At 41.7% G+C, this 25,743-nt stretch overlaps 1 protein-coding gene across 2 annotated transcripts in view; it reads right to left on the minus strand.

The window, feature by feature from the left end:
• LYN (LYN proto-oncogene, Src family tyrosine kinase) overlaps positions 1 to 25,743 on the minus strand; it is an 80,615-nt gene that overhangs the window by 41,805 nt on the left and 13,067 nt on the right. The window contains exons 2-8 of one of the 2 annotated variants that reach the window (XM_074987168.1): positions 8,494 to 8,567; positions 6,000 to 6,048; positions 5,803 to 5,908; positions 5,345 to 5,443; positions 5,137 to 5,240; positions 2,361 to 2,510; positions 204 to 356 (exon numbers count right to left, since the gene is read on the minus strand). In XM_074987168.1, the coding sequence (XP_074843269.1) occupies positions 204 to 356; positions 2,361 to 2,510; positions 5,137 to 5,240; positions 5,345 to 5,443; positions 5,803 to 5,908; positions 6,000 to 6,048; positions 8,494 to 8,562 (730 nt within the window). In that variant the 5' untranslated portion in view covers positions 8,563 to 8,567. Of the gene's footprint in view, positions 1 to 203; positions 357 to 2,360; positions 2,511 to 5,136; positions 5,241 to 5,344; positions 5,444 to 5,802; positions 5,909 to 5,999; positions 6,049 to 8,430; positions 8,568 to 25,743 lie in introns of both variants that reach the window. The other variant, XM_074987167.1, reaches the window with a different exon arrangement.

Raw genomic sequence — 25,743 nt, forward strand, 5'->3', positions numbered from 1 at the left:
GACAGGGCAATTATGAAACTTAAAGTGCTGATTACAAAAATATATATTGGGCCAAATACATCTCTGCTGTTACTCCAGTGAAATCTAAGTCATAACAACACAAATGAATGTGGATCCTTAAAAGTGCACAGTTATATTTCGGTGATATTTTGAATATTTAAAGATCCTTTGCAAAGTGCTAAGCAAACCAGACTCAAACTTACCCATCCAGACTTCTCCAAATTGACCAGCTCCAAGTTTCTTCACTAATTTAATTGATTCCCGTGGAATCTCCCAGGCATCTTTATCCCAAGGTTTTTGGGGTTTTGGACTAACACATGGTTTCTCCAGCTTTCTGCATAAACCATCTGACTGCTCTGTTTTGCAAAAGAAAAACAAAGTATAAAATCCATTGCACTTTATAACTGCACTAAATTTGCATACCTACAGTAAAGCATGTGCAACTGCAGATGTGCACCCATTTCACCACACTCTTCATACTACCTTTACCTTCACATACTGGGATTTGATATTTCTTGAATTCTAGAGACAATTTGTGCGTATGTGTGATCCTAGATTGTTGTTGCTCCTATCATCATTCGATTTGCTTTTTTCACTTCAACAGGGCACGGAAGGTAAACAGCTCCAAGTTAAATAAAATGTACGTTCTAACTTCTGGTGGTATGTTAATGAAGACAGAACAGGAAATATTGCTTAAGTGAAAAACAGGTCTGATTGATTAGCAAAATATGTGATTCAAATTGGAAGTTCTGAGTACATGTCACTTCCATTGACTTCGGCCAGCATTTCTGAAAGCACAGATTCATTTTATTAAGGTGTCTAATCTTCGGTATCTGAATCTGAAATTATATAAACTTGCACAAGTTCTCAAAGGAAGTCTATACTATAGCTACACTTAGAACCACGGCTTTTTTGTGGCGGTACATGCCAGTACGCACCGGCACCTCCACTAAAATAAATTAATGTTCCCCTAAGCTGGGGTTCCCAAGGATGGGGCTCCCAACAGGGCTCTGCGCCCTAGGCAGATCCCAGCTGCAGGGCTGCGGACCTCACCCCCCAACCTTCTCTCCCAGGGGGAGAGTACCAGCACCTCTTTTTCTACAAAAAAAGCATGGGTTAGAACTCAAGTTTCTTGATTTGAGTCCTATGTTCAGGCCACTAGACCATGCTACCTTTTAAGATAGGAGAGTTCTGGATACAGTAGCAGAGAATTTGATGACATTAATTAATAAAGTACATTGGCTCAGAATGTTAAAGAGCGTGATTTAGTTAGCTTGCAACCAAAAGGCAGAGAGGTAGGTAGTCTACACAATTTGTATTCTAAATACTGCTTGGTAGAGGATGCTGATGTGTTCTCTCTTTTTCCCTTTAGAGGAAATATTGGCTCCAATCCTGTGAAATCTAGGTAATGGAAAAGCTGACACTGGTCTTTAATAAACATCAGGATTGTACCTAGTAGTTTGTTACATTCTGTGCAGCTCTTAAATTATGCAGTAGCTGCCCCCAACCCCCGCCAACACACACTAAATAGATAATAACTAGTTCTCCGGTTACTGCACAATTAGAAAGACAAAAAAATGTAATAAAGCGGGGTTGAGATTTTCAAGCCACTGCAAGGAATTTAGCAGACATCATAAATTAAAATGTAATCCAAATTGTATCCCTAAACCCCCAGTGTGGCTTTGAAAATCTCAACCTGGTATTTTTTCAGCTACAAAAATGGGCCCAAAATTTCCTTTTTCCTGACCACAAGAAGTACCAACAACAAAAAGTCACTTTTGCACTTAACAGTCACACACATTTTCAAAAGAGGTTACTGTTTACAGATCCAATCCTGCTCCCTTTAAAGTCAATGGGAATTTTGCTTTCCCACCACAGTCACTCACAAAAAAATGTCACTGTTGGCACAAGAAAATTATATTGTAGATTTGTTTTCACATACATCTCCAAATACCATCCTGGAAGGCATTTATGTATAACAAATATTTAAAATTCCAGCATATCAAAGCAGCCACATACTACACTTAGAAAAACAGCATTTATTCCCACTGGGCCTGATTATCTCCTAGTACCAGTTTCACACTGATGTAACAGACATGGACTCATATGGCGTTACTCTTCATTTACACGGGCTCATATAAAGGTCAGAATCAAGGCAAATGTTACCAACAGCTTTCTTTAGGCTCTGATCTCTGCTTGTCTTTCATAATATTCATCTCACAGTGCTTGGATTTTTTTTCTTTTTTTTAAAAATAAGAAATATGGAAAAACTTGAAATAGAGCAACAAAGCATCTTGATTATTTGCTTTAATGAACACAATGCCTACTGTTCAATTGCCCAAGTAATGGATTTAACTTACTTTGGTAATGCTTGATCATCTCATTGATGGTGGAAAATGTAATTCTTGGAGAGATGTAATATCCTCCATTGTCTAGACTCCTTATTTTGTAGTGCTTAATAACATCACCGTGCTGTGGATCACAGTCCCTGATGGACAAGGAATAGCTGCCTATGGATAAACAAAAATTTTGCTTAGTAGATAGGGCACCTATATTGCACACATTGCTATATTTCAATATATGTAACAAACGTTATTTTTTTGGCCTGTTTCTATTAACTCCAAGAAGCATTTTGCAATCATCCGAAATGACTGGCTCAAGGATGCAACCTCTGTTGCTGGTACTAAATCTATCCAGAAAGCTAATTTTCTGTCAGACTTTTCTTCCTCAGAGCAGATGGAGATGCTAAGACGCTCTCTTTTCTGGTAACATTCTGAGGCTCAGTTGTGCCAATGGTTACATGGCTATTCCTATTCCCGGGATAGTCCCATTGCCTTCAGTAGGGCCATGTGCTGTGAACTACAGGATTAGCCCAGCTCACTAATGGATACACAGGCTGAAATTCACTCTGGCATGAGGGCCAACACAAGGAATCTGTGTGCCTTGAGCCTCTGGATGCTGCAGATAGACCAGCAAGGAGGGGGCTTCACAAGATCTTCACGTGTCCAGGACCTCAGCTGGACTCTAAACTTGTCACTGTGGTTTCTTTATTGGCATACAAACCACACTTGAATTGATCAGGGTTAAGCACAGCAGTAGGGTTCAGGTTACCCAAACACCCCGTCTTTCTATGTATTTACAAATCACATTACATTCACTATACAGCGCATTACATGTTTTGGGACTGTCTTGGTTCTTTGCAGGAACCAGTCCTGGTGCAGAATGTCCCACCCATGCACTATACACATTCAGCTTTACTTTTCATCTTTATGCTCCCAACCTCTCCTATCCATAGTTATCCTGTTCTTAGCAAACGGTGCCTGGGATGCCCCCTGTCTTGTCTTACCTAGTTCAGATCAGGGCTGCTGACAGAACTGCCAGGGCCCTGGGTTGGGGGAAGGGGCAGGTGTTAGGGCTGGGCCCCTGTTCGGGGCAGGGCCTGGCCCACGCACAGCCAGCCCTTCTGCACCACCCATCCTGAGCCACCTAGGGCAATTTGAGGTGCCTGCCAGGAAACCCAGGCCCTCTTAAAATCACCAGGCCCTGGAACAGCTGCCCCTTTCGATGGCCCTGGCTCAGATGTTGTCTTTAGCTTACTCACCCATTTACTTATCTTCGCACAAGCATTCCATTTTCAGTTTGTTGACATAATTATCTCCTAATCAGGAAGCTTCTTCATGTTTAAATTATGCATATCTAGCCAGGCCTGCACCCTATTGACAGTTTATTCATAAATGTCCATTGCAGGGATGCCTGAAGTTTCTCTGACGGATCAGGTAAGTTCACTACCAGGGACAACATACTGGACTAGATGAGTCCATGAGATGTTGATGCCTAACTTCCTCAGGGTCCTTTGAAAACTCCAGTCTAGTGTCTCCACAAATCCTTTCAGTACAAATAACAGCTTCTGTTATAAACATTTAGCTTGCTTTTTCAACCTAGAGTGCAACCTCTGGGTACCACAAGTGTACTATATAACCTGTATCCATATTGAAAGTCTTAGGTCTTATCTACACCACCATGTTCTGTCACCACAAACTGCCTGGTGACAAAACAGTGAGAGCGCACTCACTGCAATGCAACTTTTGTCAGGAGACACGCCCAGTTTTGGCAACAAAAAGGTCTAGCACATTAAGACTTTTTTTTTTTCCCTCCGTTTGTTGTCGAGAAAGAGCCAGTGTAAACACAACTGTCTGTTCCGTTGACAGAAGTGGCTTCTGTCATAATCCCAGAATGCCTGCCCTGATGGCTCTGTTCAGTGTTTTGATCTCTGCTGCTATGCAGGGAGGGCCCCCTCCCTTTCAAAGCTCCAGGAAGTGTCTGACAGCTGAGTGAACCGCTCCATTTGGAAAACAAAGAGCAAATCACTGGCATATTCCAGTTCTGCCCTGCACTAGAAACACAGCACCAACCAGACTGCTGTGGCAGGGAGTGAAGAGGAGAGACCGCTGTGCTGCTTTGATATTTCTCAGCACGGAGAGCTCACAGAGCTCCTCATCATGCCTCTCCTGGCAGCTGAGGTAGCTGCGGGAGAAGCTGGAGGGAATCCCAAGATGCGCCATCAGTTCCACTTTCCCACAATGCTGCACTGTGGTTTACATGCCCACATAGTGCATTGCACACACTCTTGATGATGACACCCCAATGTGGGTATGACCTGCTGACAGAGGGAGCAAGTGTGAAAACCTTCCGGCGATTTTTGTTTTGCTCATTTTTGAGTGACAACATTAGTTTGGTCAACACTACTTGATAGGGTAGACAAGGCCTTAGAGAGAGAGTTGATATCTCAAGAGCTTTAGAGAACAGGACAACCATTATTCACAACAAAAGTTGTCATCTAAGCCATTCTAGAAGTCACAGATGTAAGAACAAGAGAAAAAAACCTTCTAGTTCATCAGCTCTGTCCCTTTGCCTACACAGATCATTTCTCACAGGGCAGACTCAATTCCTAGTCTGTATTGCCTACACAGGTTTTAAATTATAAGTGGTAGGACTCACCACACTTCCTTTGGAGACTTCACCATAGTCTAACTGAATTTACTGGATATACCCAGCAAAGAACATACTGGGTCAAACTCAGATCCTGGTGAGTTCATATTAACTCTGATATCAATCCCAAAGTAATCCACTGCTTACCTTTTAATGTTTCACTCTCTCGGATAAGGAATGCTCCAGGACTATTTCCTGGTGCTAGAAGCTGTCGCTCTGCATCTTTCCTGGTTATGTCTTTGAAGAACCATCTGAAAAATATTTTGAAAGAGTTAGGGGTTTCCTTCTCTACCGCCAAGGATATGCAGCTGGGTGGTTTAAAAAAAGTGTAAATAACTGAAAATATAGAACATACTCTTCTGTTTCCAGGGTGTTTACTTTTGCTACATAGTTGCTTGGAATGAAGCCTTCTTTCTTTGTTGAGAGAGATTTAGCTCTCCACCATTCTCCAAGCCTGAAATATATGACAGCAACAACAATATTCACAATGTGCAATCAAAAGGTAAGGTTATGAAAAGTGATTCAGTTAATTGTGTGGTGTTGCTGAGGACCTGGCTGGGCTGAAGGGGAAAACCACAGCATTTCCCTCCGACGTTCAGCCATCTTAGAACGTGTTAGAGGATTATCTTCAGAGCAAAGTGCCATGACTCTCACCCAATCAGCTGCCAACTATTATAGAGATTGAGGAGGGGACACAGTTTCACTTTCACATGGAAGGGAGTCCTTTTCCTTTAAATGTGAACCCAAAACTATATAGGGAGTTCGTGATATCCAGAGATAAAAGTAAAGAATGACCAACACTACTATACTTACTCCTCAAGAACTTTCATTTTTTCTCCTTTCTTGAAGGACAAGTCATCTTCATGAATGCCATCATAAGGATACAAGGCTACTACAATGTCCCCATGCTCCTTCGGTTCTATTAATGCAGAAAGCCAAGTGACATTCTTACTATTATATTTGTTGACGTATGACTATCACAAGTTGTTAATGATCTTATGGAAACATACCTTCATTAGAGAATCTCTGCCCTGGTAAAAGGTGCATGTCTGTATTTCCCTACAACAAAATAGTTTAATTAAGCAGTTGTAGATCACTATGATTATCTTTAACTATGTGAACAATACATCATATGCAAAAGATTCTTCAGCTGGTGTGGATTCATCATCTATATTTCTAAGATGGCATGCACACACTTTAATTAAAAAGAAGCATGTGGCTATTTTTCCTAGCCAATTTTAAAGACAAATAATAAAGTAAATATTGAAGAAGTTCCAACTAGACTTCGAACTCAGCAGCTCAAACCTCACTAAGCTGAAAAGCAAGGGGGAAAATTCACAGCTTCCCTATTGCTGCACTGACTTTTGACAAGGTCTTTTTAATAGGTCAATGGAGCATTATCAGTGTGAAGTTCTGCCCTCAGAAGCTAAGAATAGTACTAGGGATGATAATTGCAGTAACACCTCCAATTAACTGATAACAAAATGAACACATGGCTTTTTAAATGCGTTAGGCCCATCCTTTTGGGTGGGAAGGGAGGCATTAGTGGCAGAGAGCAGAAGTCCCAGCCACAACGCAAGCCAATATTTCAAAATATAGGAAACCTCCAAAATACTTAAATAAATGGTATTCCATTCACGTTTAACAGTATGATAAAAACTGTGATTAATCAAAAAATTTTGATCACTTGACAGCTCTGTAAAGTTAATTTACTTCTACAGGGTGAATCACTGTAGTCTGGCACACTCTGGTCTGAAACATCTGTGGTCCAGCATAAGTTTAGTTAGCTGAATGTCCACTTATTGGGTGTGGCCAAATTTTCTGGGGTCCCATCAAGTGTGTTTACAGCCACCAGTCCTGGCTGTCCATGCTCTGTGCTGTTATTTCGCTATAATTTACCCCTAAATGTGAGGATCTTTGGAACAGAGCAAGGCAAGAACCACTTGATGTTCTAAATCGGGAGAAGGAAGTGGGGATGGTTAGCCCACACTCTCAAAAAGCCATCATCTGGCGTAGTCTGTCAAGTTCTCAAATGCATTCTGTAATGAAAATGCAAAAGAGGGAGATCTCTGACAATGTGGAGAAAATCTGAGATAGAAGGAAACTGGGGTACTTCTGGGGTCAGCTATAAGTTTTGTCCAAAAAAACAGAGTGAAGTGGAGGAGACTTCTAGATGACCTATGCTCTATCCAGAGCACAAGAGTTTAAAGTCAAGTATGTCAGTCTTCCAAGAGCACAGTAAGCAGCAGAGGTGTTGGTAATGCTGCTAGACAATATTGACCTCCCATGGTTCGGAAAATTCTCTTGTTTGGCACTGGTCAGATCCTGAGGGTGCCAAAGTAGAAAGGTGCAGCCCTGCAGTAGACTTTGGAAAGGAAAAGATTAAAAAAATTGTGACGTGATTTTCTTATTTTCCAGAATTGCTGTTCATGAGGTGTGATGCATACAAACACACCTGGTCAAGACCCCCCGTTGGTGTACATCAGCATAGCTCTACTGAGAATTTTGCCAGTGGACACTGGCTGAGGATCTGGCCAACTAAGGGGAGAGGTGGGGAAACATGTTCACTACTAATTGTTTTCTTCACAGTTGATATATTATTTAATTTTTAACCAAAGAGTAAGAACCCATCCATTTTGCTAGCTGAAGGTGAAAATGCCTATAGGTTCATCTCTTCTCCTGTGTCCAAGATCTTTGTACAGATATTTGCACAGGAGATTTCATGACATCCTTCCCCCTCCTGGCTGCAGAAATACTTGGCAAGTGATGCTGTTTCCCCCTGCTTAGGAAAGGGATTTTACCAGTGGACTTGCACTGAAGCAAACCCAAGAGTCATACCATTGGCATGAGCTCAATACTCTCTCTTTGCTACTGTGGATGAAGCACAGCACACAGGGGTTCCCCATTGGCTGGCTTCATCCTACACAGCATATGTGTATCCATTCGGCTGCCATTCAGTCCATGTGTGTTTCTGGAGAGAGGTCAAGGTTTGCTGCATTGTAAATACATGCAACAGTACATTCCTTATCAATGTAAAACTACACATTAAAAATAAAGAGGCGGTGCTTCTGTAAGAAAATTCCAGTGTTCTACAGCTCTTACGAACTTAAAAGCGCAACACGCTTCTGCAATATTGATGCTTTAAGAACTATTTCAAACTCACTTGGACTCACTCAGCATTCTCTTAAAGCATCGAACATACAAACAAACAAATAAATAAATAAATAAAAACACCCTACAACATGTCAGGAAGTAGCCTCTTTAACTAAAAAGAAGGCAAAGCCAATATTTATTAAGCAGTAAACCAGGGGCTTTGATGGTGAATTGTACAGCAGTACAAAGTGAAATTGCAGACAAAAATGATTTTCGTTTTTGATGTAAATTATGCCAGTCATGCTTTGATCTTGCTATTGGAATTCTCCCCTGGAACTATCTACTTACTGGCCTTTGCTGTTTATTGGACGTTGGATCCCTCACATAAATAGTTCGTTCAGTTTTACGTACTGGTTGGTTCTTCAAATCTAGCCCATCTCCAGGCAGAGTCTCTTTTCTTTTTGATTTTATACATCCCATATTTCCTGTTGGAACAAAAAAAGTATTAGAACAAAAATTCTTTATTATATAACCAAGTAGCTTTCAGACAACCATCTATGTAACAAGAACCTACTTTCTAACCACAATATATGAGCAACAGTTACAAAAGCTTCGAGTATCAGTATTGATAAATGTATCTGTGGCTGGAACCACTGCTTTAGTACTTCCCCAATACACTCTATCCAGGTAATTCTTATATCAACATTTGTATTCAAGATAGGAAAGCCCAGGTACAGATGCTAATATCTACATCACTGGAGCTTGACTGCTAATCCACCCACATAATTATGCACGTAATTATGAGTCTGGTCTGGTCTGGATATGGTCTGAAGAAGTGTGTCTGTCCCACGAAAGCTCACCTAATAAACTATTTTGCTAGTTTTTAAAGTGCTACTTGACTGCTTTTTGTAATTATGCAGTTTTTCACCTGCAACAAATTATCATCATCTTCCTGCTTTATCGGGCAGTAACTATCTGTATTTGTCACAGGACCTGCCAGGACGATGTCAAAAGGTAGTGTTTACATATCTAACAGCCTCATGGGCTTGAGGCACTTAGGAAGACAAGTAGTTTGGGGTCACTAACACATAGCCTTGGGAGCAAAAGCAGCCCATTGAATTCTACATCAGGTCTCGCGTATGCCCACATCTTTACTACAGAGCCCTTGCCCCACACTAAAAAGGTGTACCCCTTTAGCAGTAGTGATCTAAGCTACGCCTACACGTGAAGCCTACATCGAAATAGGCTATTTCAATGAATAACATCTACATGTCCTCCAGGGCTGGCAACGTCGATGTTCAACATCGACGTTGTGCAGCACCACATCGAAATAGGCGCAGCGAGGGAACGTCTACACGCCAAAGTAGCACACATCGAAATAAGGGTGCCAGGCACAGCTGCAGACAGGGTCACAGGGCGGACTCAACAGCAAGCCGCTCCCCTAAAGGGCCCCTCCCAGACACACTTGCACTAAACAGCACAAGATCCATAGAGCTGACAACTGGTTGCAGACCCTGTGCATGCAGCACGGACCCCCAGCTGCAGCAGCAGCAGCAGCCAGAAGCCCTGGGCTAAGGGCTGCTGCACACGGTGACCATAGAGCCCCGCAGGGCCTGGAGAGAGCGTCTCTCAACCCCTCAGCTGATGGCCGCCATGGAGGACCCCGCAATTTCGATGTTGCGGGACGCGCAACGACTACACGTTCCCTACTTCGACGTTGAACGTTGAAGTAGGGCGCTATTCCCATCCCCTCATGGGGTTAGCGACTTCGACGTCTCACCGCCTAACATCGATGTTAACATCAAAACAGCGCCCAACACGTGTAGCCGTGACGGGCGCTATTTCGAAGTTAGTGCTGCTACTTCGAAGTAGCATGCACGTGTAGACACGGCTCTAGTTAAAGAGACAGCTGTACCCACAATAGAAGAGTTATAACAATATAAGACAGGTTAACATTGATACAACAGTTCCTCTACCAGAAGGGCCCCATATCAGTAAAAGGCTCTTTTATAATGATACGACTGTGTCCACAACAGGGCTTCCATATTTTTTATCAGTCGCAGCACAGTTACACCAATACAACTATAAGTAGACCTGGCTTTAGATGTAGTCCTCAAGGAATACAGCCACAATATGTTATGGTCCCATAGCTGTATTCACCCAGGGAAAGATGGAGCACTGCATATTGGGACCTATAGCCTCTGTAGACTGCATGTCTTACTGTACATGGCAGTGTGCTCCATTTTATGGAAATTAGATGTGTCCTTTGACCTCAAAGTTAGGGTATCTGTGAATAAGCTCATTGGTCATTGCAACATTGAGTTCAACGACCAACCACATGCTTATTGATCTTGAAACCAACAAGTCAGTTGTGCTCTCGTAAATTAAAATAAGAAAAATGCTCAGGGGCCTTCATTCAACACGAAAAGCAAGTGCTATTTTCATCTCTGGCCAATCCGTCATTTGCAGCATTTCCACTCACCAAGGTGAGGTGGGGAGGCTGCATTTCTGTTGGGATCTTTTCTAACAAGAAGCCACTAATGCTTTCACTTTTGCTTTGCGAAAACTTCACTGGAAATCACCCCAATTGCCAATTTCACATGGAATACACACACAGAGACTTTCTTTCATCTGAGACACTGACAAACTTTTAGAATTGGGATATTTGTGAACATCCTCCAACTTTGCAGGCACAATTAACTGAGGGCATACCAAACACACTTGCACTTTTGAACACAACAAATACAGATGTGCCACCACTGTATACCCAAGTGCAAGCAAAGGTTTGTGCTTGCATAGTCAATGATTAGAAGTTTATCTGCCACAATGTACACACAATAAATTTCAGGTGTACGATCATCCAAAGGCTAATGTCTGTGCCCAAAATTTTGCACACAAAACCAAAACCTGAAGTGGAACAACAAAAAAACTGGCACACAAGTATTCAAGTGCATGCCCTAACTTTAAGCAGGTGAGCCGACCTGCTGATTTAAAAAGGACTAATCATCACTGAACGGGGGTTCAAATAACACACAAGTGCCTCCCTCACAAAGTGTGAAAAAAATGAGCCTGATAGTGTAATTCCCAGGGACAACCAAGACAAATGTGAAGTGATTCACTCAAGGCTGCATAGCATGTCATTGGCAGTTCTGGGAAAAGAATCCGGGTTTCCAGACTTTCAGTTTTAGAGTCTGATATCCACTGGTGATGGGAATGATTAATGTAATGCAGGGACCTTAAAGTGTATGTTATGATGGGGGGAGCAAAGAAGAGAGATTGAAGATTCATCTCCACAAAAGCTAAAAAAGGGTGCTGACTTCAGTTGTCATTGTGTCACTTATAATGTTGACAGAAAAAAAAACATTTGAAAAATTTTTGCACACACCACAACTAAATTTCAGCCATCAAGTAACACGTACAGAACTTCAGATATGTCATCCAAGATTAAACTCACAGCAATGTTAAAACTAGATTAGAATGCCCACCTGTTCCAGACTGAGGGTACAATTCTGCAAAATATTAGTCTCCTCCAAACATTAAACACTCTTCACGCCCACTGATTCCAATGGGCATTAGTGGTACCCTGGGACAGATCCCCAAAGGAATTCTGACCCAATGGAAGTTAAGAACCTGAATACCTTAGTAAATCTGAACCTTAGTTCCTTATAGGATCAAGCCCTTTCCCTTAGTAATCTCTCATATCCTTTTAAAGATCCTTGGCTCCCTCTCTGTTACCTTTTAAAGAAATAGTTGAAAAAACCTGCAATAGATTAAAATAAAGGAAGCCCATGTTTAATTTCCTATAAATGCTTTTATGTCTGAATATCTAATTATGTTTATGAAGTCATGAAATCCTCTGATCACATAGAACAACTGCAAAATATTTAAAGCTATTTTGAATTTTGCCACTTACTGAATAATATTCTGATACTGACAGTGTAATTAAAGATTCTGTGAATTCTCCCAAGCCTTGGGAACATCTGCTTACTTAGGTGCTCTCAGTATTTTATTTCTCTCTCTCTCTCTCTCTCTGTGTGTGTGTGTAAGGAGTTCAAGACATTTAAAGTGCAAAAGATGCTGAGATAAGCATTTTAAACAAGATGTCAGAGTTGGTAAACATTATGCATGGAAAGAAAATGCACTTTTATTGCACATTGCCAAGGTGGGCTGGAGAAAGGCAAAATTAAAAAAAAAAATACCCTCACAAAGCTAATCTCAACAGCAGACGTAAAATTCAGTTTTGACTGTTCATATGATAAAAGGGATGGATTTTAAATATTGATACAACATAATCACTTTTAGCTCTTAAAATATAAAGCCGCCAATCCTAGGAAAAATGTATTATCAAAGTGTATTGAAAATATAAAATGAATGCTGCATATCTACTTCCTCAATTTACTATAGTTCTGTAGAAAGTATGGGAAAGGTGGATTTATGCATGAATATTGTAATTACTGTAAAATATTTATTTGCTTTACTCCTGTCCTCATTTACCTAACTGAACATAGGGTACATTTAATTTTCTATGACAAACAAGTGCTTTTTTGCAGGTATCAGAAGGAGGCTTTGATAAGCTTTCAGCTATTCAAAAGTACAACAACATCAAGAGATTAGCATATTTGTTCTTCTGAGATAAGAATCACTTGTACAACAAAGGAAATACTTTCAGTCCCTCTAGACATGTTTTGTTCCCACAATGTTTTACAGTAGGCAAGATGCTACTTTTCCTCAGTTCTTTTAATCAATTCTCCTATCCACTTTACTGGACGTGGAAGATAGCAAATAGTCTCAGAGGCGTAGCTGCGTTAGTCTGCAGCTTCACAAAACAAAGCAAGCAGTCATGTTGCAGCTTAAAGACTAACAATTTTTCATTGACTAATAAATTATTAGTCTTTAAGGTGCTACATGGAAAATGTTGTACATGTAGATGAGAAGAAACTACATGAGAGGATAGCTTCTATAAAAAGACACCTAAGTAACTAACAGGTTGTTTCATAATTACCAAACTTCCTTTTGACAGCTACAAAGATGTAGGATTCAAAGGGAAATCAAGACAAACACCATCTGCCAGCGTTTCATCTCACTCCAGCAGTATTTTGTCTCTTCTTTCTTTGCTTAGCTATCTCTTTGATTTCAAATTGTTTTTCGGATCCAACAACTGCCTGTGATACGCTTGTTGAGATTGTAAAAGCTGCTTGCAAACAAAGCTGTTTTATCAGCCTTTCGCTTCAGAACCAGCAATGTAATTTATCAAAAACCACAAGTATTTTAGCCTAATACTGCAAAGTGGAAGATCATGCGACCATTACTGGTCCGTCCACTGCAATAAACTTCCTCTGAAGTGCTTATCTATTTTAGTTATCTATGTATCTTATATCATTTTTAATATGACCATAGTTGTTTCTTGTAGTGCTGTTTGTTAGGTTTTTGTACATTTTAATTATGCTGTGCACATCCTGGCTACGTCTACACTTGCACGCTACATCGAAATAGCTTATTTCGATGTAGCAACATCGAAATAGTCTATTTCGATGAATAACGTCTACACGTCCTCCAGGGCTGGCAACGTCGACGTTCAACTTCGACGTTGGGCAGCACCACATCGAAATAGGCGCTGCGAGGGAACGTCTACACGCCAAAGTAGCACACATCAAAATAAGGGTGCCAGGAACAGCTGCAGACAAGGTCACAGGGCGGACTCGACAGCAAGCCGCTCCCTTAAAGGGCCCCTCCCAGACACACTTGCACTAAACAATGCAAGATCCACAGAGCCGACAACTGGTTGCAGACCCTGTGCATGCAGCATGGATCCCCCGCTGCCGCAGCAGCAGCCAGAAGCCCTGAGCTAAGGGCTGCTGCACACGGTGACCATAGAGCCCCGCAGGGGCTGGAGAGAGAGCATCTCTCAACCCCTCAGCTGATGGCCGCCATGGCGGACCCCGCTATTTCGATGTTGCAGGACGTGGATCGTCTACACGTGCCCCACTTTGACGTTCAACTTCGAAGTAGGGCACTATTCCCATCCCCTCATGGGGTTAGCGACTTCGACGTCTCGCTGCCTAACATCGATTTAAACTTCGAAATAGCGCCCAACACGTGTAGCCGTGACGGGCGCTATTTCGAAGTTGCCGCCGCTACTTCGAAGTAGCGTGCACGTGTAGACGTGGCCCCTCAGTGTTAACACCTGTTCTTTAAATTAACTTGAATGCCTAGGCTTTTTCTCAACCAAACGCTTTTTACTAAAATGCTTCTCAAACCACAAAGCACTTTTCAATCAGAGAGATTTTAGTTTAATCTTTGTAGAAACTGAAGGATAATCTTAAATTTTCAAAACCAACTAACACTTTAATAGCTTTTTAAAGTTTGTTAGAAATTAATATCCTGTGATTAGTAAAGTGCACTAACATTCAATATGCAAACTGTCTAATGGTATCTAATCAATGAGCTAACTAAACAATCTCAAAGCTATGATAGATGTAGAGGACTCTTAAATATCTATCAAAACAAAAAATCAATCAATTAGCACTTTAAAGACGAACTATTTTGTTAGTCTTTAAAGAGCTACTTTACTTTTTTGTGTTGATAGAATACAGACTAACATGGCTATCTCTGTGTCTTTAATATCTATTTATCTGGGTACTTTATTGTACAAATACAACTTTCATATGTCATTGCAAGCTTTATAGGTGGTAGAATATAACTTTAAAATATAAAGACAGTCATCCAACCAGTTATTTCTACTACTATAACTGACTAAAATATTCATTGTTATGAATTATATTTCACATCTTAACTGTGCATTCTGCTGTGAAGGAACAATGTTTTATTTTTTTTTGAAATCCAAAGTTTGAAAAATTCATCACTACAGGGAAATTCTTTGGGTTTAGAACTCCGATTCTAGAATGGAAGACCACCTATTTTCACCTGTACTTGCCAAATAGGTTACAATTAAAATGGCAGATCAGCATGTCTCAGGCTACATCTACACTATGAGATAAAATCAAATTTAAATCAGTTAGCTCAATATTACCACCTGACTGTCTTCACTGTAAATACCATTAGCTCGATTTTGGGTACAGTAATCTCGAGATTACAAAATCGCAGTTACCTGACGGGTATAGCATCAAGCTCAAATTCTGAAGTTTAATTAAATGCAAGTATGGAAGCGCCACATCTTAAAAGTGAACTTATTACCTTTCAGAGGTGTCACGTACAGAACCCATAATGCCCCTCTCAGTGCTCCATTCTGGCTGCTGCTCTCCAGTAACAGGAAGACTGGGAATATCCAAGTAGGAGTGGTGGTCCTTTAGCTGTGGGCTCATGTTACTGTGACAGCCTGAGAAATGTTTTTCTTTCTTTCTATGCCATTAACGCTGTGAGTGCATCTACCCATTCGAATAGCCCCTGCAGGGAGTTCATGGCTCTGTCTGTATACTTGCAATTTTTTTCTGCACTGACTGGAGCCAGCCCGGGCCCTGCCGCCCCACATGTCAACAAGGCTGTGTTGGGGGTTGTGCTTGCATTACACACCAAGAAACTTCTTCTCAGGGGTTTACATTTGTGTGTGAACCCCTTCCCTCCCCCACAGGTGCCACACAGTCTGGGTCTTACCTATGCTCAGCCACATTACATGGGTGGCCCCCAACCCAACCCAACAAAGGTATGTGCCTGCCGTTGGGTGCTGACCATGCTACCAGTCCCACGTTTAGGGCTTCCAGGGCAGAAAAGACATTCTGGTATTTGCTGCTGCCACCGTAGGGAAGTCTCCCCCAGCAGTTAAGATACTGGGGGCTTTGCTGCCATGGGGAAGGACCACCTCAACTGGGCCCCCAGCTACTGACCACCCCCTTCACCCACACCAGGCCTTGCTGTCACTGGGGAAGATTTTCCTGCGGTGGCAAAGGGGCCTGCTGCTGCCGCTGTGGGAGGACCACTTCAACTGGTCATCCAGTGACACCCACAACCTTGGCCCATACCTGGGCTTGCTGCCACCAAGGAAGAGTTTCCTCCCAACCCCGAGGCTAAAGGGCTTAATGCTACCGCTGGGGAAGGAACAGCTCAACTGGTCATCCACTGACTGCCCGCCCATCACCACCCTTAGCCAATACCTGGGCTTGCTCCCACTGGGTAAAAGCCTCTACCGGCAGCTAAAGGGCTTGCTGCTGCCGGGAGAGGACCACTTCAATTGTTCATCCAGTGAGCACCCAACTTGGCCCATGCCTGGGCTTGCTGCCGACAGGAAAAAGCCTCCCACCCGGTGGCTAAGGGGCTAGCTGCTGCTGTGGGAAGACCATGCTTCAACTGGCTGCCTACTGCACACACCCTCCCCCTCATACTGGGGCTTGCTGGTGCCCGGGGGGGAAGACTAAGAATTCTTTTTCTGCCCTGCACTTTTTTTATCCTCTTTCTTCTAACTTAAGAGAGAGAAAAAAAAAAAAAGGGCTGGGACTCCAGATTAAGACTCTCCCCAACACCAATACAGTGTAGGGAGAAACCAAAAATTCTTTCTTCCTACATTCTTCTCAATGTACGAAACATTCTGGGCCTCTGCATTATTTTCAGGGATCACATTTCAGCAATGATGGAAGGTGGAATTTCAGTGGATGGCCAGTTGAGAACACAGTTGTTGCATGGGAGCCGTATAGTGCACTGGAAAGCCAAATGCTCTTTTCAGGAATCACAGCACGCAATCATCAGTAGATATCCAGTTGAGAACAGAGTTGCTGCACCCATGTTGGCAATATACTATGCAGGAAAACCAAAAATTCTTTCTTCTAATTTTGAGGGTCCCTGCATTATTTCCAGGGATCGGCATGGAAATGATGAAAATGCAATGGGGGAAGATGATGTCAAGACCAGCGAGCATACCCATAATGCTATGAGAATGAGGGAACTGTGGGATTGCTTCCCACAATGCACTCCTGCAAAAGTCAATGTTAGCCAATGTGTGTGTGGCAGCAATGACTCAACTTTGTGTGAAGCATGGTGTGAAGTGAGGTTGGTCAAAATCGAACTTATAAATTCCAGTGTTGGAAAATTGATATAAATAAATTCAATTTTATCTTGTAGTGTAGACACAGTCTCAGTATTTTAACTTTTACTTACACTAGCCTTAGTGAACTCTTTGAAAATTGAAAGCAATCTCTCTGTTTAATCCTTTCCAGGTTTTATCCTACATTCTCTCAGCATGGCTTTTGGCACAGCTTGTTCTGTTCTTTTTCGTAGCCTATTAAGGACAGGCAGAGCTGGTTGGAAATTCCCTCACAAAATTTTCTTGGAGAAATATGCTGATTCAACAAACCTAAAATGTCTCAAGAAACCAAGTCAAGTTCAATGAATTTTAGTCAATCACAGGAAGGTTTCTGTCAGAAATCTTCATGGTTTCCCCACCAGAACATCTGGCATGCTGCTGGAGAGCCCCACCATGCAGGCTGCAATGAAGCCAGGGGCCTCTAGGTGTCCAGGATCCATATTTCCAGGCAACCTCACCATTACAGGGCTTCCTGGTTCCCTGCAATGCATCCAAGTGCCTGGACATCTCAAAAATACCAGGGAGAATTGGCTCTAGCCAGGGTTTTTTGGCATATAGGCTCCTGGTTCCATAGCACAAAGCTCTAAACCTCTTTTTACCACAGGGCTGGCAGTCTGGAAATCCCTGGATGGTCATCCAGGGTCTAGGGCTGTAGGGCAGCACTGTCATACAGATTGCCCGTGGGTCTGGGAGCCAAGGGCTTCCAAAATAATGGATCAGCTTCCTCCTCAAGCTGCCTGACTCTCCATTGTGTCTTCCTGTCTAAGAACAGGACAGAGAACTTCCCTGAATTAATTCACATTTGAACTGGAGTATGTCTTTTTGAAAAAAAATGCAGTTGTGATTTCAAAATTTTCAGAGATGACTCCTGTCTGCTTGATGTCTCCATCAAAGCCATCTCAAATTGATTCATTCAAATACCAAAGCCTCCTTCTGGAAAAAAGAAGTGATGGGAAAACATTGAAAGGTTTAGAAATTCTATTTATCTCACCTTTTCCCTCCCACTCAGCCTGGCAAAGATCACCTTCTCTTACCACAGTATTTCTAGGAATCTGTTTTTTAGTACTGCTTGTGTTTCAAGAGCCAACTCCATAATAAGGGGGCACTTCTATCTTTGAGGGCACTAGCAAGATGCCAGAAAGTATAGGTCCTCAACTTAGCCAGGAAGAAAAGCTAATAAACCGATGACATAACATCAAGGCTGATGTATTTAATGCCTATTTTGCTTTGTAAAAGAAGTATAAAGGTGATTAGGTACTTAACACAAATATTAACAAGAAGGTGGAAGGAACACAAGTCAAAATAAGAAAAGAACAAGTTAAATATATTTAGATGGATTCAAATCAACAGAGTGTGATGAAAATCACCCTAGCATACTTGGGGAGCTATCTTCAAAAATGCACGAGGACCCAAAAGACAGGAGAAGAGCAAACATAGTACCTATCTTTTAAAAAATGGATTAATGGTGACAAAAGGTATTATGGACAAATCAGCCTAACTTTGATCCCTGGAAAGATATTGGAACAAATTGTTAACCATACAAGCTGCGTCTACAATGGCAAATTCTTTTGAAAACTTTTGAAAGAAGGGGACTCTTTGAAAGATCCCATGGAGCATTGACACAAAAAATGTTCTTTTAAAGACTAATTGAAAGAATAGGGTGCTCCTTTTGAAAACGCTTTTCCTGTCCCCTTTCAGGAAGAGCGCTCCCTTTTGAAAGCTTCTTTTGAAAGAAAATGTGTGTAGACGCTCTGCAGGCCCTTTTTTGGAAAGAGCAGTCCTCATGATGCCTGATTTTTTGATCCCTGCCCTACTCTTTTGAAAGCACTGGGCTTGTGTTGATGCCCTCTTTTAAAATAGAAGATCACTCTTTTGATCTGTTTTTTTGTGCGTGGACGCTCTCTTTCAAAGGACGTTCTTTCAGAAGAGATCTTCCAGAAGGGCTTCTTTCGAAAGACCTCCGTAGCATAGACGTAGCCACAATGTCTAAACACCTAGGCTGGGGTGGCCAAGACGTGGCCCGTGGGCCAAAATCCAGTCCACGTAGCCTTTTCATCCAGCACACGGGGCTGACAGCAGTGCCATTTTGAAAGCAGCTGGCCTGCTCCAAGCCACATGTGGCTCTATCAGGAGCCATTTGCAGCTCTGGATGCTGCCCCTGCTCACTCCACCTTTGGCTCCCTGCCCTTCTACACTGGAAGAGTAGAACTCAATTTTATTGGTTTCACAGATGGCAGGAGGGATCCGGCTGTTAAACCAATTAAACTGAGTCCCATTATTTCAGTGCAGCATGGCAGAGAGCTGCACATGCTTTACATGGGGGGAGTAGGAGGGCTGGGGGGAGCTGCACAGCTGCGATGAGGAGGAGACAGCAGCCTGGCGAACGTGTAATGGGGGACAGCAGCACACGGAGCTCCTGTGTGAGGTAAATTAATCCTGGGCTTGGGGCTGCAAGGGGTTAAGCCTGGGGATGGGAGGGGGCGGGTTTCGGGCTATTTTGTGTTCGGCCCCCGGAACATGTACAAAATTGCCGTGTGGCTGCTGATGACCTAGGCTATGTCTATGCCAGAAAGTTTTGTCAACAAAACTGGTGTTTTGCCGACAAAACCCGGGGAAGCAGCCACATTCCCAAGGCATTTTGTCAACAATAAAAATTGACAGAATGTGGTACTTCTATCAACAGCAGTCTGCTGCTCCCTCATGAGGCAGAACCCCTCCGTCGACAGATTCTGTCAACAACAGGTGATCTGGACATTCCAGGGTGCTCTCTGTCGACAGACAGGGCTTCCGGGAAACTGGGCAGCCCTATCTGCTACACTTCCAGTCAGCTGTTTTTTCAGACAGTGGCCAGACAGTCCGTCCACTCTCTGTCGACAGAGTGGATTGCTCTTGCAATCTACTTGGCAGTTTGGCCACAATTTGTTGACAGAAGTTTTGTCAGATGATATCTTATTCTCCATGTTCACTGAGCAAGGGGGAGTTAGACTGGATATTGGGAAAAACTTCCTAAACTACAAAGATTGTTATATTCTGAAATAAGCTTCCAATAGAGGTCATTGAATCATTGGAGACAGACCATCCCTGACAGGTGTTTGTCCAGCTTAAGCTTACATGGTCCTGCCTCAGTGCAGGGGGCTGGAGTACATGAAGTTCTGAGGTCCTTTTTCAAACTTTCCTGTCTATATTCCACTGCTGTTCATAAAAAGTATTTTTGCCCAACTGCACATACCTGACTCCATTCTTAAAGACTCGGGATGTTTCCTGTGCCCGGACGTCTTTGTGTTAATCTTCATCCTAAACTCAATTCCTTTCCCACATCTCCCATTTCTGCTAGTTTCCAGAAAGTCGCCTCTGGGACACGGACTGATTTTCTGCTGAAATCCTTATTCATATATTATGCATGCCCTGTCCCATCTATTTTAAATCTCTCTATTTAATTCATTCTTATTGGCCCTGCCACCCACCCTCAAGTTCCTCCTGTATTTTAATCCGCTCCCATACTCAGGGGACGCACATTCACTGAAGTGCAATGCACTTCCAAGGCGATCACACTCCCCGCCATGAGCAGTCCATTCAACATGTGAAGTATTAGCGAGGTCTTTAACGCTACTCAACCTTTAACAGACAGAACACCAAACTCAGACTTGGTAGAAGTATGGGCTGCTGCCTTTGAAATTAGCTTGATGCAGAGTCTGTCTGTGTGTAGGAGGCAGCCCCATCTGAGCAAGGCTTGGCACAGGTTCGTGACCCAGTGGCCCCCTATACCCTACCACCCCATGGTGACTGGACACTGTCGGGTCCCTTTTTCAACCTGACTCTCCAATCTAAAGCCAGGCACTTGGCATCCTGAGTGAGAAATAGAGTCTCCCTCTCTCTCAAGTCCATTGCTGTACCAGGTCTCTCTTTGGACAACATTTCTAACACTTGTGCACTTTTCCTAATCTTAATCTGGGAAAGAAAATGTAAACCCAAATTATATTTTAATACATTTTGGTTTAGAGCCAACAAAAATAACGGAACATTAATTCCTACTGTAACTTCATTAAAGGATTACATAGGCTGAGAAATAATAAATTATGCAGGTACCATGAGATTCTTAAACTTGCTTAGACACAAGTCAAAACCCAAATTTTTTAGGTCATGTGCTGTTAAAATGACAATGCTGTTCATTCTATCTTTTGATACTTGGGTAAAACTCCTCACTGCAATGTCTAAATACTTTGCTTTTCCATGATCTCCCAGTGATATATATGCACTGATTGCAAATAACATTTCTTCTTGTGTACTTGAGAGTATTGTCTCATTTGAAGATCAGTTCTGTGCTCGTGGGAAAGTCATACCAGCTTTATCGGGAGCCAGATAGAGCCTTTTTACTTTAAGCTATCTCAGGCACAGACAATAATTTACTATGTATTTCTAGACAGCACAGAGCATACTGACAGTGTACAATACAATAAAGGCTCAAGCTATAGTAATATTATTCTTAACAAGTCACTGATTTCCACATACAAAGTCCAATCAAATATTTACTATTAAGGTAAAAGGAGCCACTGGCCTCCTGAATTTTTTTTAAAGCTTTCATAACCTGGAGCTGAGCAACACTGCACACAGGAAGACAGCTGAGAATTGCTGAATTTGGAGTTTTTAGCAGTTAGAAAGGAACAAAGCAAAGAACAGCTCGTGGGAACACAGCATAGACAGGGGACTTATTCATAAGTGAATCAGGAAGTGAAATGTAATAAACTGTATAATTTCTATTTATAAACTAGAAGGTCTCTATTATACACAAAGCAGCAAGAGTATATGGACTATCATGCTCACAATTCATTTAACACACAAATTATTTTCATTCCAAGGACTGACATAGTTTTCCAGCTATGTCTTCTATGTAGGGGACACTATAGGAGAAATCAGGCACACATTTGGGACATGGATCCTTAAGAAAGCTTTGCATCTAAAACTACAGTTCTTCTTTGGGTTAGGAATGGTCTCTTTGGGTTTGCCTACAATGCAGTTGGAAAGTGTGACTGCAACATTTGTAGACAGACCTATCTGTGGTTGAGCCAAAACAAAATTAGCTGAAATAACAATAGCAGTAAACAGTAAAGTTATTCCACAAACCAGCCACATCCACCTGGACACTAAGTATGTATTCAAGTGTCTTCTGTCCATGGGCCCACAGCTACAATGCTATTACTTGAACTATCAAAGCAAGTTTGGATAGGTCTATACATATTTTATACTTATACCATATCAAGCAAACTGAGATCCTGATATTGGTTAATTCTCCTAGCTGCTACCAGTATAGGAAAACAGCAAGACAACCATGTAGAGGAATACCTCTTACAAGAACCTAAGGAAAACTCCCTACCCAGGTAAAACTCCCTCAGCATTCCATAAATCCATCTCACCTTGTGTCTCAACTTGTTAGAATCTTGGCCCTATAATCATTCCCTACCCCAGCAAAACATAAACAAGGAGTATTACATAGGACTTAAAATCACCCCCTTACTACAATTTAAAAGATAGAACAATTAATTTGAAATGAAATAAAAGGAGACTTAATTAAAGGGAAGGAAAACAATTTATATGAACCATGAATTCTGCATCTCCTTATTTTAACTAAGTGTTAAAATAACATCACTCAACAGGGAAGTTGCCATTTTGTTCACATTACAGTCTATACACATTCTTAAAGAATGACATCCTGGACTTTATGAATTTTGTATTTCGAGAATTAGGAACACATTCCAGCTTTACGTGGTCATTTCTGGCATTGGAATTAAACTTGTGTTTTACAATAATATAACATCTGTTTTCTGACATAAGACTTTATTTTATTGCAATTCTTTGTCTGAACTACATCCACCACAATGTTGACTCAATACCGCCCATGCATTCGTTAATCCATTTCACCAGTCCGTAGGCAATTCCATCTTTTCCCCCTCCCTCTTACTTTTTTCTTTTGTTTTTAATGGTCTTGAAGAGGCGGGAAGGGGAAATCAGTTATTACTTTGTCATAACACAATTAACAACCTTACCAGAATCTTCAAAAGGATCCAGTTTAAAAAAAAAAAAAACCCGAAACATGGAGGAAGGGTAAGACCACAAAATTTTATCATATTACCCAAGTTTAGGAAGGGTCCCAAAGCATGCTATTGCTTTGATTTTATCATTTAAGTTAAAACAGAAGATGCAATTGCCTAGGGACTGGTGAAATGGATTAATTCTTTGGTGACATTGATACAAACTATATCACACACACACACACACACACACACACAGACAGGATCACTTTCCTCGCCATTAATGTATCCAGCATTGAAGTGAAATAAAGCTGTGTCTAGTGGCACACAGCAACATTACGCAAATGACGAAGGTCAGAACGCTACATTCAACAGAAACAGAAGAGGAAATTCCTGGCACTAGATTATTCAGATTGGAATTCAGCCATATCAGTGGGTTAAAAGAGCAAATATTATTAAAACATTTTAGGGACAAATCAGAAATACGTTACTCCTGCTGGTGAACACCCAAACATATAAGAAGCATGGTCAAGTTCTACAAAACGACACAGTGCCTTCAGGCCCTTAAATTGTGATTTTTGTGGCCAATTTCTCACAACCATGATTAGTTGAACATTTTTAAAAATCAGCTTGTGAACCCCTGATTCCCACTGTTAAGCATCTACATGTGTAAAACTGACGGTGACTTCTAGCCAGGAAGCTCTGTGTACTGCCCCATCCACAGGCACCACTCCTGCGGCTCTCAGAAGGATGAAGAAGTCATTAGCAGAGCTAGAAACAAAACCCAAGGGCTGCAACTCAGGCCCATGCTCCAACCATTAGACATAGTACCTCCAGTATTCTGTGGTGATTAATGTTTACAAAACTATGGTAAAGAAGTTTTATTATTAGTCATAAGTACAACTTAAAGGACAGCAAATTGCTGGTGCCTCAAGCCTAAAGTGCTAGTTAGTAAGTAGGCACAAAAGCAGGCTCTTGCAACCACACATTGGATCTTGGGCACATATGTGAGTGCACCTGAGTGTAAAAGTTAAGATATGTCGCTGCACAGGCTGGGTGCAGAAACTCCATTATGGGTTTTTGAAAATACTTGTATGATGGATGTGTTTTGACTAATACAAGATAACGTGTCTAGTAAATAGGATATATAATTTTAAAACAAACAGACATTTCCTTGACTTTCCATGGCAACAAAGGTAGTTTCTTTTCAAAGAGGATTGGTGAATCATTCGCACCAACATTCCTTCTGTTTTTTTTATTATCTCTTTGAGAAGATTAAACACATGCGGGTGCTTTAACTGCTAAAGTCCAAAGATGCTGTTAATTGTGACAAAGTTAACACCAGGAACAAAATACCAACCTGCTACATCATTCACACTTTATCTCAATTATACTCCTTTTGTACCTGAGAATGAAGTTTTGCTAGGTTAAACTAAAGGACTCTAAAATATAGTTCTGAATTACAAGAACTATCTCCAGCTAGATTTATGGTGGCAAACATTTAATGGTCACACATTTCTTTCCTCCATTGGAAGATGCTAATTCTTTTCTCATTTGTAGAAACCAGAGCACTGATATGTCAGGTGGATTTTATATGAATTGGCTTTAATACCCCCAGTGTTATGATTTGAACGTGACTGGACGTGTCTCGTTTGCACTCTTTGAACATGTTTATTTCCATTTTCAGAAGCTAGGACAATTGGCTTCAGTGTTATTGCAATCATTTGTATTGGTTCAGGACTGGTTCAATACTAAATAGCGAGATCCAAAACCTAAACTGATGTTGAATGCAGAGAATTCAAAGCCTGGCATAGCAACGTCACATCTCAGCAGAAGAAACATAAGCTTGCCAACGCTAAAGTACAATGAAGAATTAGAGTCTTTAAAAACAACTGGTGAAGAGACAAAGCAAAGGAAATACTACCTATGACAGTCATGAGTTCTTTAATGCTGTTAGGAAAATTTATCGGCCATCAAAACTGGGTGTCACTCCCCTACTGTCAGCAGATGGGACACCGCTTGTCAAGACCAAAGATGGCATCAATAGCGGGAGGCAGGAACTCTTCAGCCATCTGTTCAACCGTGACAGCTGTCAACAATTGCATTTTCAGTGTGATCACCAGTTTACTTGTCCGTGTTGATATGGACCATGAACCCTTCATCTGTGAGATCCAAGCAGTCTTTTTTAAAAAAGAAAAAAAAAAAAAGATGAAAGACAAAAAGGGCACAGGCACTGACAGAATCCCCACTGGGATATTCTAGCCCTGCAGTTGTGCCTATATTCCCTCATTCTGAAGATCTGGAGAGAAGAAAACATACCCAGCAACTTCAGAGATGACATCATAGTGACCATCTTTAAGGAGGGTAACAGGATGCACTGAAGCAACTACCAAGGCATCTCCTTGCTTTCAACCGCAGATAAAATGCTCGCCCAATTCTCACTGGCAGAAGTTCTTCTTGAGTCAGGATGCAGCTTCAAACCAGAATGAGGAGTGACTGCCATGATCTTTTCTGCCCGCCTAACACAAGAGGAGTGTCGGGAGCAACATCAGGCACTGTATGTGGTATTCTTCTATTTGACTAAAGCATTCGACCCTCTGGCAG

The sequence above is a fragment of the Carettochelys insculpta genome, chromosome 2 (assembly GCF_033958435.1).
Source record: "Carettochelys insculpta isolate YL-2023 chromosome 2, ASM3395843v1, whole genome shotgun sequence".
In the NCBI taxonomy this organism is placed as follows: domain Eukaryota; kingdom Metazoa; phylum Chordata; order Testudines; family Carettochelyidae; genus Carettochelys; species Carettochelys insculpta.